The 17,475-nt window shown below is 44.0% G+C and overlaps 1 protein-coding gene across 1 annotated transcript in view; it reads left to right on the top strand.

The window, feature by feature from the left end:
• apba1a (amyloid beta (A4) precursor protein-binding, family A, member 1a) overlaps window positions 1-17,475 on the top strand; it is a 136,643-nt gene that overhangs the window by 27,792 nt on the left and 91,376 nt on the right. The window contains exons 2-4 of the mRNA XM_036131004.1: window positions 443-541; window positions 645-684; window positions 2,956-3,101. Coding sequence (XP_035986897.1) covers window positions 443-541; window positions 645-684; window positions 2,956-3,101 — 285 coding nt within the window. The remainder of the gene's footprint in view (window positions 1-442; window positions 542-644; window positions 685-2,955; window positions 3,102-17,475) is intronic.

Genomic DNA, 17,475 nt, shown 5'->3' with positions numbered 1-17,475 from the left:
CACCCTGGGTTGACAAGTTGCTATAGCACCAAAAACATAAAATGGTGCTTACATACAGAAGCCATGGAAGAAAACCTGTTGGAGGCTTTGAAGGATTCATTTTTTTCAGCCATATATTGATTCTAAACATTCTATAAATTGCTGTACAAAACTATGTTTACAATGACATAATTATTATAATTTCAAAAATAGTAATACATTTTCTGACTCCTGGCTGACATAAAGAATATAAAAGAGTACGGTGATTAAACAATTCTGACATTTCGCTCAGAAAAAATATTTTCTTAGCTATTAGGGGACTTCCATAAATGTGCAACTTTGTTACCATTTTTGTTATTCCATAACTTTGAAGGAATATAACATTTTTATATAATCTGGATTCTAGCTTTTCCACCTCTTCTAGTGTTCAACCTAAGACAATTTTCTTGTTCTTTCTCTGCAGTCCCCCTGTGCTGACTCACCTACCCCTCCAGGAGCAGAGTCATCCAGCAGGCTTCTGTCACAGGATGAAGTCTTCCGAGTTTCTCAATTTCGTAAAGAGGTGGGTTCTATAAATAACTATTTTGACAAATATTTCTGTTGTGTTCAGTTGACAAAATACTATTAGAAACATTAATATTCTTTTAAACTCTTCTTATTCATAGTCCATGAAAAGGCTTGCATCCTTTCCCACATATAATGAAGGTGAGTGTGCATGGTTTTCTATCAGGAGACACCGCATAATGTTCAAAACAACTGAATGAGAAATATTGATGAGATTCAAACTCTTAAGGGACATGCTAATTCTGTTTGCATTAAAGGCAGGCTCTGAGAATTAAATTAAATTGAATTCAATTTTATTTATATAGCGCCAATTCATGAAAGATGTCATCTCAAGGCACTTTACAAAGTAAAAGTCAATCATATTATACAGATTGGGTCAGATTATACAGATTGGTCAAAATTGTCCTATATAAAGGAACCCAGTTGATTGCATCAAAGTCCCGGCAAGCAGCATTCACTCCTGGAGAAGCGTAGAGCCACAGGGAGAGTCATCTGCATTGTCCATAGCTTTGCAGCAATCCCTCATACTGAGCAAGCATGAAGCGACAGCGGAAAGAAAAACTCCCAATTAACAGGAAGGAAAAACTCCAGCAGAACCGGGCTCAATATGAACGGTCATCTGCCTCGACCGACTGGGGGTTACAGAAGACAGAGCAGAGACACAACAAGAGAGACAAACAAGCACAGAAGCACACATTGATCCAGTAATCTGTTCTACATTAGATGGTAATAGCGGGTGATCTGTCTTCCCTGGATGATGTCACAGCTAACAGAATGCCAGACCAGGTGTACTACTATGAAGAAAAAAAACAGAGAGAACAAAAAGTTAAAAGCTGAAATGACGACAAGCAATGCAAAACTGGAGAACAGTAGAACTCAGTAGAGTAAGAAAAATAGGCCCTGATGTCTTCCAGTAGCCTAAGCCTATAGCAGCATAACTATAGAGGTAGCTCAGGGTAACATGAGCCACTCTAACTATAAGCTTTGTCAAAAAGGAAAGTTTTAAGATGAGTCGTAAAAGTAGAAAGGGTGTCTGCCTCACTGACCAAAACTGGGAGTTGGTTCCACAGGAGAGGAGCCTGATAGCTAAAGGATCTGCCTCCCATTCTACTTTTAGAGACTCTAGGAACCACCAGCAGACCTGCAGCCTGAGAGCGAAGTGCTCTGTTAGGAATATATGGGGTATTCAGAGCTTTGATATATGATGGAGCTTGATTATTAAGGGCTTTATACGTTAGAAGAAGAATTTTAAATTATATTCTTGATTTAACTGGAAGCCAATGAAGGGAAGCTAAAATTGGAGAAACATGATCCCTCTTGTTGATTTTCATCAGAACTCTTGCTGCCGCATTTTGGATCAGCTGAAGACTTTGAACTGCATTTTGTGGACTTCCTAATAGTCCAGCCTTGAAGTGACAAATGCATGGACTACTTTTTCAGCATTACTCCTGGACAGAATGTTTCTAATTTTGGCGATATTCCTGAGGTGAAAAAAGGAAACTCTGGAAACCTGTTTAATATGGGATTTAAATGACATGTGTTGGACCATAAATTACACCAGGATTTTTTACTTTATTACAAGAGGCCAAGTTAATGCCATCCAGATTAAGTGATTGATTAAGAACTTTATTTTTTGAATACTCCGGTCCAAAAAGTCATCCAGCTTTTGATGTCATCAAGACATGACTGCAGTCAAAGTAACTGATTGGATTCATCAGGATTTATGGATAAATATAACTGAGTGTCAACAGCATAACAGTGGAAATTAATCCCATGCTGTCTGATAATTTTGCCGATCGGAAGCATATATATTGTAAAGAGAATTGGTCCAAGGACTGAACTCTGTGGTGCTCCACAAGTGACCCTAGAGTTTGAGGAAGATTTATTATTAACATGAACAAACTGGAATCCGTCCGACAGATAAGATTTAAACCAGCCTAATGCTTTCCCCTTAATCCCTACAGTATGCTCAAGTCTTTGTTGGAGAATATTTTGATCAACTGTGTCAAATGCAGCACTGACATCTAACAGGACAAGTATAGACACAAGTCCATTTTCTGAGGCCATGAGAATATCATTAGTGACCTTCACCAGAGCTGTTTCAGTGCTATGATGAGCTCTGAAGCCTGACTGAAACAAAATTCTAAGTCAGCCTTTGAACATAACCACCAATACTACTGAGAAGAGAACTGGATTTGATGGCTTACCACAGCAGAGCACTGAACAGACTGTGTGGAATTTTAGGTTTCCCTTTGCATTTATTGGCAACCAGTAGGGAGTGCCAGAAACCACTCATCACAGGACAATTATGAAAAATATTTTAGCAAGAATTTCATGTGTATATCCAATACCCGTTACAATTACATAAGGTGGGATTTATGTGATAAGACTGAAATAGTTATTTTTCTCTAGTGCCTGGCCCCTGTGATTCAGAGGACCTGATTGATGGGATAATCTTTGCAGCCAGCTCCCTTGGTTCCATACAGCTGTTGTCAGAGAAGACACCGTCAAAGAACATTCGTATGATGCAAGCACAGGAAGCAGTTAGCTGCATCAAGGTAAACACCCTTCAACACATTGACCTAAATGTCTACTTGCACGCATTTGATTCTAGATTTGCACCGCTCAGGGTTGCGGCAAGTTGAAGTAGCTCTATTTGATTGAGATTTTTTTCTTTTTTCAAAATTTCCTTCCTGCTTTTCTTGGAAAATGTCCTTTTTATGACAATAATTTCCTGTATAGGGTGCTGTTCAGCTGGATTGATTTTTCCCAATACCTTTGTATATTTTGCTATTTTGTATGATGTGTAACCATAGCAACAGGGTGGTTTACAACAGGGAGCAACTAATTACCATCAGAAATAATATAATACAATAACAATACAAGCAGAAATAATACGACAACTGAAACCAGAAATCCCACAGGAGATGAAAAGGAGGAGTCGTGGTTGCAGAGCAGGAGCAAAGAGAAGAGAGAGGAGGAAGTTCAAACCATCTCTGCCATCCATCATCATGGGCAATGTGAGATCGCTAGCTAACAAGTTAGCAGGCTTCCTGACTATATGAGCAGACAGGCATTTAAAGAGCAACAGGAAGAGGAAAGGAGGTGGATAGGCAGTGCTTGTCAACAACTTTGTTTTTCTCTGCTCAGATTATCAATCCAGATTGTCAAGAGACTGCCTGTAACAAAAACGGCTGTGAGAAAGTGGTCACAGGAAGCTTAAGAAGCCCTACAGGGTCATTTTGAAACTACCGATTGGATTTGCAAGCTACATGGAGGGGACATAAATGTCATAACTGAGGGTGTGATCGACTATATGAACTTCTGTGTGGACAGCATCATTCCTAGCAGAACAGTGAGATGCTACCCTGATAACAAACCCTGGATCACCAGTGACCTGAAGGGACAGTTGAACAACAAAGAAAACCTTTAGGGACAGAGACAGAGTTATTGAGGAGTATACAGAAGCAGCTAAAAGTCAAGAACAGAGAGAGCAAGGAGGTATGTGTGTATAGAAAGAAGCTGGAGGCTAAACTGCAGGGGAACAATGTCCAATGTGTGGTCAGGGATGAAGAAGATCACAGGCTTCAAGCAGAAAGAGGATCGGATAGATGGAAGTCTGGAGAGAGCAAATGAGCTGAACACATTCTTCAATAGGTTCAGCTCAGGAACACGCTCACCATCCTCCTCTCCTGCCGCCAGCCAAACAGACAGCTTTCCTGTCACACCTCATATGATTTATCCTCTACCTCAGTCATGGACTCTTCTGCTTCCACACGTTTGTCTTCAACCAAATCAGGAGATGATTCTGTTCCCTCCACCTCCCACTTTTCTGTTTCTAAAAGTCAGGTGAAGACACAGCTGGAGAGAACAAGGAACCAGAACCAGAACAAGGCTGCAGGTGCAGATGTTGTCAGCCCCAGAGTCCTGAAGGTCTATGGAGAACAAGTTTTGTGAGATTCTGCAGCACATGTTCAATCTAAGCTTGACCCAAGAGAAGTTGTGTGTTGTGGAAGAAATCCTGTCTGGTTCCGGTACCAAAGAAAACACACCAATCAGTCATCAATGATGACTACAGACCCATTGCCCTGACATCCCACATCATGAAGGTCTTGAAGAGACTCTTGTGTGCCCACCTATGTAAGCAAACCAGCGCATATCAGGACCCCTGCAGTTTGCTTATCACCGTGGAATTGGAGGTGAAGACAACATCACACAACTGCTTCAACAAACCCACTGTCACCTGGACAAAGGAGGCAGCACTGTGGGGATCATGTTCTTTGATTTCTCCAGTGCATTTAGTACAATTCAGCCTGATGTTCTTTGTCTGAAACTCCAGAAGACTCAGGTGGAGGCCTCAACAATGACCTGGATTAATGACTACTTGACAGACAGACCACAGTTTGTGAGACTGAAAGATTGTGTATCTAACCAGGTGGTCAGCAGCACAGGAGCACCACAGGATACTGCACTCTCACTGTTCCTTTTCATTCTGTACACTTCAGACTTCGAGCACAAGTCTGACTTCTGTCATCTACAGAAATACTTAGATGACTCTGCAGTTGTTGGGTGTGTCATAGATGGACAAGAAGATGAGTACAGAGAGCTGGTGGACTGATTTGTGGCATGGTGTGGAAGCAATCATTTCCTTTTGAATGTGAATAAAGGAGATGATAGTAGATTTCAGGAGAAACAGGATTAGATCAAACCCGTTTCCAACATGGGAGAAGAAGTGGAGGTGGTTGAGGAATTTAAATACCTCATTGTTCATCTGGACAACAGACTGGACTGGAGATGCAACAGTGAAGCCATCAACAAGAAAGAACAGAGCAGAATGTAATTTTTAAGGTAGCTAAGATCCTTCAAGGTTTGCAGCAAGACAGTGGTGATTCTACACCAAATTTAGTAGGGGGGAGGAGGCAGAGTGGGGCCAGTGTTTTTTCATTCGGATACAGAGCAAAAGATTGGGGAAAAAAACTAAACAGGTCAATTGTGGCTCTGGAACTGCAGGTTTCAGACCCCTGATCTTATCTCAATACAGCTGGAACTAAATGTGAAACAGCTTAATTTTAAAATTATTGTTAGAGTAATGAAAAAAATTAAATTGGTCCAAGTGACATATCAGTTATGGTATCTTTGTCAGCATATATCATCGTAAGAAATTTATTCAATATTATGTCTTTTAGTACAGGGGCCATATCAGGGGCCAGGACCAGTTTACAGGGGCACTGGCCCCTGTTAGCACCTGCTTAGAACTGTCCCTGCAGCAAGATGCTGAATATCTTCTATAAGTCTCTTTTTGAGAGCATCATCAGTTTCATACAGAAAGTGTTTAACCAGATCCTCTCCAATAAGAACTAGTTTTAAACTCAGGTTAGCCATGTTAAAACAAATTGCATCATGTTCAAAGTTCACAATGTAAATATTTTGAACTAAGTTTAAAGCTCTAACTTAAAATAGTTCTCATTTATTTGTCACACTTTGAAATAAGGTTAAGAAACTAAACTTCATGCATGAAGTCACAATACAGGTATAATTTATACAGGTCATAAATTATACCGTTAACCGGTACCAGAAAATGAAAGCACATTTCTCCAGTTTTAGCAGCAATTCATTGGCTACTGGTACACAGTCAAATTGATTTTAGAATTATTTTGTTTATTTTTATATATCTTCATGGCCTTGCTTTCCAGTATGTGTAAGACGTGCTCCATATGCTTGCTCCCTCTCGTTTACTCAGGTCCGTAGATAAGTTTTTATCAGTCATCCAAAAAAAAAAAAAAAAAAAGGCTTAGAGGTAACCACACTTTCTCTGTCATTGCACAAAACTCTAGATTTGAGTAGCTTTACAGTTCCGGCAGGCCATTTCACTTTCTGGGTTTAATACTCTTTTAAAAAACTACTGTATATATTTTTTGGCCTTTTACCCAGTTTAAGATGTTAGCTTTTCCATCCACCCATCCATCCATCCATCCATCCATCCATCCATCCATCCATCCATCCATCCATCCATCCATCCATCCATCCATCGTCTTCCGCTTATGCGGGGTCAGGTTGCAGGGGTAGTAGCTTCAGTAGGGAGGCCCAGACGTCCCTCTCCCCAGCCACTTGGGCTGGCTACTCCTGGGGAATCCCAAGGCATTCCCTGGCCAGCAGAGAGACATAGTCCCTCCAGCATGTCCTGGGTCTCCCTCTGGGCCTCCTACCGGTGGGACGTGCCCAGAACACCTCACCAGGGAGGCGTCCAGGAGGCATCCTAACCAGATGCCCGAGCCACCTCAACTGGCTCCTCTCGATGTGGAGGAGCAGTGGCTCTACTCTGAGTCCTCCCTGGATCACTGAGCTCCTCACCCTATCTCTAAGGGAGATCCCAGACACACTACGGAGAAAACTCATTTGGGCCACTTGTATCAGGGATCTCGTTCTTTCAGTCACGACCCAAAGCTCATGACCATAGAAGAGGGTAGGAACGTAGATCGACCGGTTAATCGAGATTCGCCTTTTGGCTCAGCTCTCTCTTCACCACAACGAATCGGTACAGCGCCTGCGTCACAGCAGACGCCGCACCAATCTCCCTGCTCCATCTTCCCCTCATTCGTGAACAAGACCCCAAGATACTTAAACTCCTCCACTAGGGGTAGCACATCCTCCCCAACCCGGAGGAGGCACTCTACCCTTTTCCGGTTCAAGACCATGGTCTCGGATTTGGAGGCACTGATTCTCATCCCGGCCGGTTCGCACTCGGCTGCAAACCGTTCCAGTGAGAGCTGTAGACCACGTCCTTATGAAGCCAGTAGGACCACGTCATCCACGAATAGCAGAGTAGCAGAGAAACCTTGGCGGAGTCCAACCCTCACCGGAAAAGAGGCCGACTTAGTGCCGGCAATGCAGACCAGACTCTGACACCGGTCATACAGAGACCTGACAGCCCTTATTAAAGGGCCCGGTACTCCATACTGCCAGAGTACCGCCCACAGAACCCCCCCCCCCCCCCCCCCCAAGGGACACGGTCGAATGCCGTCTCCAGATCCACAAAGCACATGTAGAGTGGTTGGGCAAACTCCCATGCACCCTCCAGGATCCTGCTGAGGGTGTAGAGCTGATCCAGTGTTCCACGGCCAGGACGAAAACCACACTGCTCTTCCTGAATCCGAGATTCGACTATCCGACGGATCCTCGTTTCCAGAACCCCGAAATAGACCTTACCAGGGAGGCTTAAGAGGCTTTTGAAATCTTTATTTGTTTTTGTGAATCTGCATTTTATTTTAAATTTGTCTGGCTTTAACTTTTTATTCCGTTTTAAGTTACTAGTTTTTAGATGTAGGTCTATAACCTCATAAGTAAATCTATATGGTCTGACATTTTCCCCTTAGCTGCAACACTTAGTACTAGTATAATAGTTGTTATTTTGGTGTTTCATGCTTTGTTTTAGTAAATAAAGCCTTTCAATTTTTTTTTACAATATTAAAGGAAGTATGTACAGCGCATGCGCAGCAGGGGTTAAAACAAGAAAGCGGCTATTTAGCATCTCCAGGCGAAACAATGAAGAATGTTGTAGAATGATTTATAAAAAAGAGCAAAAATAAATGATTCAAAGACAGATATGACTGTAATGTCACTGGGAATACATTAAGATTATTGGTATAGTCTTCGCTAAACTACCGACTGCTCATTCAGACATGCTCTTAAAATCGTTACAATAAAGGTATGTAACCTTTATTGTAACGATTGCTGCTGGTTACTGTTGCCTTTCTATCAGCTCGAACCAGTCTGACCATTCTCCTCTGACCTCTGGCATCCACAAGGCATTTGCGCCCAGAGAACTGCCGCTCACTGCATATTCTCTCTTTTTTGGACCATTCTCTGTAAACTCTAGAGATGGTTGGCGTGAAAATCCCAGTAGATCAGAAGTTTCTGAAATACTCAGGCCAGCCTATCTGTCACCACCAACAACCATGCCACGTTCAAAGTCACTTAAATCAGCTTTCTTCCCTATTCTGATGCTCAGTTTGAACTGCAGAAGATCGTCTTGAACATGTCTATATGTGTAAATGCATTGAACTGCTGCCATGGGCGTTAACGAGCAGTTGTACAGGTGTATTTAACAAAGTGAACGTTTTTTGTATTTCAAGTGTTTATGTCATTTAATTTTGATGATTATACCTAAACAACTCAAACAACAAAAATTAGACCAATAGAAAAGGGATTTGCAATTCAATTAAATTTTATTTTATTTATATAGCACCAATTCATGAAACATGTCATCTCAAGGTACTTTCCAAAGTCAAATTCAATCAGATTATACAGATTGGTTAAAATTATACACATTGGTCAAAAAAATGTCCTATCTTAGAAAACCCAATAGATTGCATAAGACTTGACAAGCAGCATTTGCTCCTCTTGAAGGAGCGTAAAGCCACAAGGACCGTCATCTTGATTGCTTTGCAGCAATCCCTCATACTGAGCAAGCATGAATCGACAGTGGAAAATAAAACTCCCCATTAACGGGAAGGAAAAACCTCCAGCAGAACCAGGCTCAGTATGAACGGTCATCTGCCTCGACCGACTGGGGGTTACAGAAGACAGAGCAGAGACACAACAAGAGAGACAAACAAGCACAGAAGCACACATTGATCCAGGAATCTGTTCTACATTAGATGGTAATAGCGGGTGATCTGTCTTCCCTGGATGATGTCACAGCTAACAGAACAGGGGCGTAGGAAGGTTTTAAAATGTGGGGGGCAAATAAGATAGATAAGGTATTATAGTGAAATGCACCATTAAGACAAAGAAAACCTAGGAAAGGTGAAATGCACCCCTATTTAACATGTTTAATGAGCATGCTGATTAAAGAAGCAATCAGTACATCTGCATCTATGTCAGCACTGTAGGCTTAAGAGTAATTTTTTCGAGGCGCATCATTATCTTCTCAACATTTAGGAGGTATTTACCAAACAAAGAACTACCCCAAGAGGCAAAGGCAACCACAGGTCATTAAACTTAAGGTTGTGCATAAAATGTAATTGAGTTACTCAATTTTGGATGATAAGGGAAAACAACAGATATTGACAGATTTAATTTGGTATTATCTCAAAGACAAAGAACAATTTTTAAATATACAATTATTACATACTGTTTAATAAATGATAAGCTTTTTTAATTAAGAGTAATTTTCATTTGAAGGTCCTTTTATGGGGGCCGCCATGTTGGTGAAGAACAGTACTGCCCCTCCCAGTTTGTGACGTCACTGTTCGGTATCGGCTGTAGAGCAAGTCCCAATGCCCTATCTGTCCCCTTGTAAATAAATATCTGTTTTCATGCCAAAATATTTTTTTAACCTCTTAAACAAAGATAGACGTGGTATTAAGCATTTAAATTTAAATTAATACTAATTTTACATTTTAGAGACATAAAAAGACAACAAATAAGCATTAAAGTACGGTTTATGGTTTGGGTTCTGCAATGTTATAAGATGAGTATAAAACTCATCTTTAGAACCAATCTCTGCTCAAAATGGTGATCTGCACCGCCTAATCTACTTTCAGCAGTTATCATCAGTTATTGCAACCGTAAACTGCAGAAAATACGGCCAGATCGGCTCTTTCTGAGTTTTCTCTCTGCTCCTGTCATGATGAGCTGCAGTGCGTTAAGAGGCGGAGGGATATTTCGGCATCACTTAGTTTAGACCCCAAACAATCAACTTCACTTTCAGAAACAAGCCCAAAAAAACTGCAACCCGCAACTCACAAAATTTACAAGTGACTTTAGAAAAAAATAAGACCAAAGTCGTATAAAATAAGTGGGCTTCACAACAGTGAGCACTCTTTCCAAGTTCGTTGTATCCCTCCGCCGCTCTGATCGGGTAAACAAATGTTACGGCAAATTCTACATCATAAAAAAAGAAAAACCTACCAAAAATCCTTACTCTCATGTCATCTTGAAGACATCGTTCTTCCAAATGTTGGCTACAGGCAACGTGTTTTCTCTTTGGTCAGAAGCACGATGGCAAAGCCTTCCTCCTTACGGACAGTCCCTGACCGGACTGTCTGGGCTCGAGTCACCCTGGAAGCAGGATCTCGAGGCAAGGTTGGGGCAATGGACAAACGAGATGACCGCGGTCCTGAGCCAGAAGCTTCTCAAGTATTCACAGGCCGACTGTCACGCCTGTGGAGCCCCGCGAGCTGCTGCCTGGTGCGAGAAGCCTGGGCAGTGTGTTCTAGAGCCTCGACTGCAGCCGAGAAGAAAAGTTTCCCTGGAACCACCGGCAAGGCGCGCAGTGTCCGTCTGCAGGGTTCAGTGAGTGCCGACTGAGCCAGCCACACCTGACGCCGAGCATGGACCAGGGTGGACAACGTACGACCCAGCTCCCTTGACATCAAGGCAAAAGCCTGGAGAGTCGACTGGTCAAGCGATCGTGCCTCCAGGGAAGATGCAAGACCTAGCAATAAATGGGAGAGGGAGTTCCCAATATGGCCCATCCTAGCACCCGAATCGTAGGCTCGGCAGAGCAGATTGTCGGTGATGCGACACTGTGGCCGTGGACAGCGGGCGCTAGCTCGTAGGGCCTCCTCTACGAGCTAGCACCCGCTAGCTCCGCTGTCCACGGAGGAACAATGAGGGAAGTAATGCCAGGTTCCACCGCTGGCATCTGCCCTAACCCAAACTTTGGGGCCTCCTGCATCAAGGCAAGGGCTCTTCCATCAGATGTCGGGTGAGAAAGAGCCCGAGTATCAGACCAGCAGGTGTGGAGTTCCCTGATGTACTCCTCTGAAGGCGGTACAGCGAAGGAGGCTGTAGTCTCACGGCACCTGAAAAAGGCGCTAGAGGTGGGAGGTGGACCTGTGGAGAATCCACCCGCAACTGTGCCAGGGCAGCTCTAATAGCAGTTGCCACTGACTCCCCCATGCCCCCCAGGGAGATGTTGGATTCAACATCCAACACCTGTGGGCTATGTACCTGGGGTTCCGCCCGAAAAAGGGTGTCAGAAGCCGCCACCGAGAGGGCGTCCTCATTGAGGACTGAAGCTTCTTTGGTAGCTGGAGACAAGACCAACCCCTGAACAGGGGGAGGTCGCAAAGACTGGAGCAGACTGGGCTAACTCCGAGGAAAATTGATCTACCTTAGAAGACAGCCCACCTCCTGAATGGCGGGACTTCTTCCCAGCTGTTAGCGGAGCGTCTGTGGCAGGGCGTTTAGAGCATAACCCCTGGCCAGGGGGCAGCTGTTCCTGTTGATGAGAGCCCATCCAGCGAACAGGCTGTTCAACTGAGGACAGCCGGGCCAGCCGCGCTGCATGGGGCAGAACGCTACAATTGGAGCAGGCAGCCTCGGTAAGCGCCTCCTTGAGGTGGTCAACACTCAGACAAGGGGGGCACAGGTCATGACCATCCTCAGGATGCAAAGGGGCTAAGCAAGTGGAACAACAGAGATGTTCCATCTCTCAGTGATGGAGCCCGTACTCAGGAGCAACGTCACCCACCTGACAGGGCAGAAATCGCCACCAGTGAGATAAATGTAAACGGAAACCAGGTGTTTCAATTATGTTGAACTAAAAAAAACCAGCACGGGCAGAAAACGCCACTGCGGAGGTAATGTAAACAGCCACCACCTTTTTTCAATTAGGTTTAACAAAAGGACTCAGCACGGGCAGAAAACGCCACTGGCGAGGTAATTGTAAACAGTAACCAACTTGTTTTAATCAAGTTAAACCAAAGAACTCAGCACGGGCAGAAAACGCCACCGGCGAGGTAAATATGGACAGTAACCAACTTGTTTTAATCAAGTTAAACCAAAGAACTCGCAGAAAACGGCACCGGTGAGGTAAAAATCTACAGCTCATTTCAAGTATGTGTAACCAAACAACTCAGAGCGGGCAGAAAACTCCACCGATAAGTAAACAAAACGAGCAGTCATCACCAGCTGCTAACTTAAGCAACACCAGCGGGGCAAGATGCTACCCGTGGGGTTCTGAAAATGAAAGAAAACAGACACACCGAACACCAGATGAGTTCTGTAGGAACAACAATTGTCGCTCACGCAGCCCCTGGAGGGCGAGCACGCCCGCAGCTTCGACCACAAAAGATCACGGGGCTACTGATAGCGCGCTGACGGAGAAAGCGGTAATACAACAAAACTCACGTGTCTGTAGAAAGAACAGCTCACAACAAACCTGCATGCGAGAAGATGAGAAGGGACTGAACTACCGGTGTCACGTGCCTATATAGGCTTCCGCTGATCACTGGTAGGTCACAGGTGACTTTCCGTCCGTCCATCCGTCCGTCTTCTTCCGCTTATCCGGGGTCGGGTCGCGGGGGTAGCAGCTTCAGTAGGGAGGCCCAGACGTCTCTCTCCCCGGCCACTTGGGCCAGCTCCTCAGGAGGAATCCCAAGGTGTTCCCAGGCCAGCCGGGAGACATAGTCCCTCCAGCGTGTCCTGGGTCTTCCCCTGGGCCTCCTCCCGGTGGGACGTGCCCGGAACACCTCACCAGGGAGGCGTCCAGGAGGCATCCTGACCAGATGCCCGAGCCACCTCAACTGGCTCCTCTCGACGTGGAGGAGCAGCGGCTCTACTCTGAGTCCTCCCCAGATGACTGAGCTCCTCACCCTATCTCTAAGGGAGAGCCCAGACACACTACGGAGAAAACTCATTTCAGCCGCTTGTATCCGGGATCTCGTTCTTTCGGTCACGACCCAAAGCTCGTGACCATAGATGAGGGTAGGAATGTAGATCGACCGGTAAATCGAGAGCTTCGCCTTTTGGCTCAGCTCTCTCTTCACCACAACAGACCGGTACAGCGCCCGCTTCACAGCAGACGCTGCACCAATCCGCCTGTCGATCTCCCCCCATTCGTGAACAAGACCCCAAGATACTTGAACTCCTCCACTAGGGGCAGCACATCCTCCCCAACCCGGAGAAGGCACTCTACCCTTTTCCGGTTCAAGACCATGGTCTCGGATTTGGAGGCACTGATTTTCATCCCGCCCGCTTCGCACTCGGCTGCGAACCGCTCCAGTGAGAGCTGTAGATCACGCCCTGATGAAGCCAATAGGACCACGTCATCCGCAAATAGCAGAGACGCAACCCTAAGGCCACCAAAACGGATCCCCTCAACACCTTGGCTGCGCCTAGAAATTCTGTCCATAAAAGTTATGAACAGAATCGGTGACAAAGGGCAACCTTGGCGGAGTCCAACTCTCACCGGAAACGAGTCCGACTTACTGCCGACAATGCGGACCAGACTCTGACACCGGTTGTACAGAGACCTGACAGCCCTTATTAAAGGGCCCGGTACTCCATACTCCCGGAGTACCCCCCACAGGATCCCTCGGGGGACACGGTCGAATGCCTTCTCCAGATCCACAAAGCACATGTAGACTGGTTGGGCAAACTCCCATGCCCCCTCCAGAATCCTGCTGAGGGTATAGAGCTGGTCCAGTGTTCCACGGCCAGGACGAAAACCACACTGCTCTTCCTGAATCCGAGATTCGACTATCCGACGGACCCTCCTTTCCAGAACCCCTGAATAGACCTTACCAGGCAGGCTTAAGAGTGTGATTCCCCTGTAGTTGGAACACACTCTCCGGTCCCCCTTTTTAAATAGGGGGACCACCACCCCAGTCTGCCAATCCAGGGGAACTGCCCCCGATGTCCACGCAATGTTGCAGAGCCGCAAATTTCAATGGTGAAGTCCTTAGGAAATCCGAAATAATTGTTGTTGATCGCAGCTGTGTCCAACAGCTCCTATAGCTGGTTATGCGCGGCGAACTGCCGTCGGCTCTCCACTTACCCACGCCACAGGATGTGATGTCAGGCGACCATTACTGCCCATATTTGGGCAGTAATGGCCGCCCCCATACACAGTGATCCGACGACAATTTATTGTTTTTTTTTCTTATTGATTAACGCTAAATTCATTAAATAACCACAAACGTATTAGTTTTAGGTATAGCTAATGATCCCCTGATTTTTCCTTGTTGACCGGACTTCAATTCAATTCAATTCAATTTTATTTATATAGCGCCAAATCATGAAACATGTCATCTCAAGGCACTTTACAAAGTCAAGTTCAATCATATTATACAGATTGGGTCAGATTATACAGATTGGTCAAAAATGTCCTATATAAGGAAACCAGTTGATTGCATCAAAGTCCCGACAAGCAGCAGTCACTCCTGGGGAACCGTAGAGCCACAGGGAGAGTCGTCTGCATTGTACATGGCTTTGCTGCAATCCCTCATACTGAGCAAGCATGAAGCGACAGTGGGAAGAAAAACCACCCATTAACGGGAAGGAAAAACCTCCGGCAGAACCGGGCTCAGTATGAACGGTCATCTGCCTCGACCGACTGGGGTTACAGAAGACAGAACAGAGACACAACAAGACAGACAAACAAGCACAGAAGCACACATTGATCTAGTAATCTGTTCTACATTAGATGGTAGTAGCGGGTGAGCCGTCTTCTCTGGATGATGTCACAGTTAACAGAACGCCAGACCAGGTGTACCTACTATGAAGAAAAAGAGAGAGAGCAAAAAGTTAAAAGCTGAAATGACGACAGTCATTTCAATGTAATACAATGCAAAACTGGAGAACAGTAGACTGAAGAACAGTAGAAATCAGTAGAGTGAGAAAATTAGACCCTGATGTCCTCCAGCAGCCTAGGCCTATCACAGCACAACTATAGAGATAGCTCAGGGTATGAGCCACTCTAACTATAAGCTTTGTCAAAAAGGAAAGTTTTAACATTAGTCTTAAAAATAGATAGGGTGTCTGCCTCACGGACCAAAACTGGGAGTTGGTTCCACAGGAGAGGAGCCTGATAGCTAAAGGATCTGCCTCCCATTCTACTTTTAGAGACTCTAGGAACCAGCAGCAGACCTGCAGTCTGAGAGCGAAGTGCTCTGTTAGGAACATACGGGGTAATCAGAGCTCTGATATATGGTGGAGCTTGATTATTAAGGGCTTTATACGTTAGAAGGAGAATTTTAAATTCTATTCTTGATTTAACAGGAAGCCAATGAAGGGAAGCTAAAATTGGAGAAATATGATCCCTCTTGTTGATTTTCATCAGAACTCTTGCCGCAGCATTTTGAATCAGCTGAAGACTTCGAACTGCATTTTGTGGACTTCCTGATAGTAAAGAATTACAATAGTCCAGCCTTGAAGTAACAAATGCATGGACTAGTTTTTCAGCATCACTCCTGGACAGAATGTTTCTAATTTTGGCGATATTCCGGAGGTGAAAAAAGGAAACTCTGGAAACCTGTTTAATATGGGATTTAAATGACATGTCTTGGTCGAAAACAACACCAAGATTTTTAACTTTATTACCAGAGGCCAAGTTAATGCCATCCAGATTAAGGGATTGATTAAGAACTTTATTTTTTGAAGACTCTGGCCCAAAGATTACAACTTCTGTCTTGTCAGAATTTAAATGCAGGAAATTTAAAGTCATCCAGCTTTTGATGTCATCAAGACATGACTGCAGTCGAAGTAACTGATTGGATTCATCAGGATTTATGGATAAATATAGCTGAGTGTCATCAGCATAACAGTGGAAATTAATCCCATGCTGTCTGATAATTTTGCCAATCGGAAGCATATATATAGTAAATAGAATTGGTCCAAGGACTGAACCCTGTGGTACTCCACAAGTGACCCTAGAGTTTGAGGAAGATTTATTATTAACATGAACAAACTGGAATCTGTCCGACAGATAAGATTTAAACCAGCCTAATGCTTTTCCCTTAATCCCTACAGTATGCTCAAGTCTTTGTAGGAGAATATTGTGATCAACTGTATCAAATGCAGCACTGAGATCTAACAGGACAAGTATAGACACAAGTCCATTATCTGAGGCCATGAGAATATCATTAGTGACCTTCACCAGAGCTGTTTCAGTGCTATGATGAGCTCTGAAGCCTGACTGAAACTCCTCAAGTAGGTCATTACTTTGTAAATGTTCACATAGTTGATTAGCAACTACTTTCTCAAGAATTTTAGATAAGAAAAGAAGATTAGATATAGGTCTGTAATTTACTAACTCATCTTGATCAAGAGATGGTTTCTTAAGTAAAGGTTTAATAACAGCTACTTTAAAAGCCTGTGGTACATATCCATTTACCAAGGATACATTAATCATGTCTAAAATAGGACCACTGATCAGAGGGAATACCTCCTTAAACAACTTGGTTGGGATTGGGTCTAACATACAGGTAGAAGGTTTAGATGAAGCTAAAATTTTAGATAGCTCAGAAAGCTCTACTGCTTTTAAACAGTTCAGACACTGCGCAGGTTCTAAGGATTCCTCCAATGCTGCCTCACTTACTGAGGATGAGGTAATCATGTTTGGGAGGATGCCAATTATTTTATTTTTAATGGAATCAATTTTATTTATGAAGAATCCCATAAAATCATTACTGCTAAGAGCTAAGGGAATGGATGGATCAACAGAGCTGTGGCTCTGAGTAAGTTTGGCAACTGTACTGAAGAGAAATCTAGGATTATTCTTATTCTCCTCAATTAATGATGAAAAATATGCTGCTCTAGCTCTGCGAAGGGTCTTGTTATACAACAATAGACTGTTCTTCCAGATTAGGTAGGATTCCTCTTGGTGTGTAGAGCGCCATTTTCTCTCCAATTTCCTAACATTGTGCTTCAAGGAACGCAGCTCTGAATTAAACCAAGGAGCCAGCTTCCTGTGAATAATCACCTTCTTTTTCAAGGGAGCTACATTGTCTAATGCAGAACGCAATGACGAAGTCATACCGTTTACAAAGACATCTATTTGTGAATTGGAAGAAACAACATTGCTGCTATCTGCAGGGCATTTCTGCAATACGGAGGATATTAAAAAGGGGACAGACTCTTTAAGTTTTGATACAGCATTATCCGATAAAGATCTACTATAATGGAACCCTCTTTTGGGGGTGG

Source organism: Fundulus heteroclitus, unplaced genomic scaffold (genome assembly GCF_011125445.2).
Source record: "Fundulus heteroclitus isolate FHET01 unplaced genomic scaffold, MU-UCD_Fhet_4.1 scaffold_40, whole genome shotgun sequence".
Classification (NCBI taxonomy): Eukaryota; Metazoa; Chordata; class Actinopteri; order Cyprinodontiformes; family Fundulidae; genus Fundulus; species Fundulus heteroclitus.
Note: the sequence above shows the minus strand (reverse complement) of the source record. Positions and strands in the feature narration are given on the sequence as shown.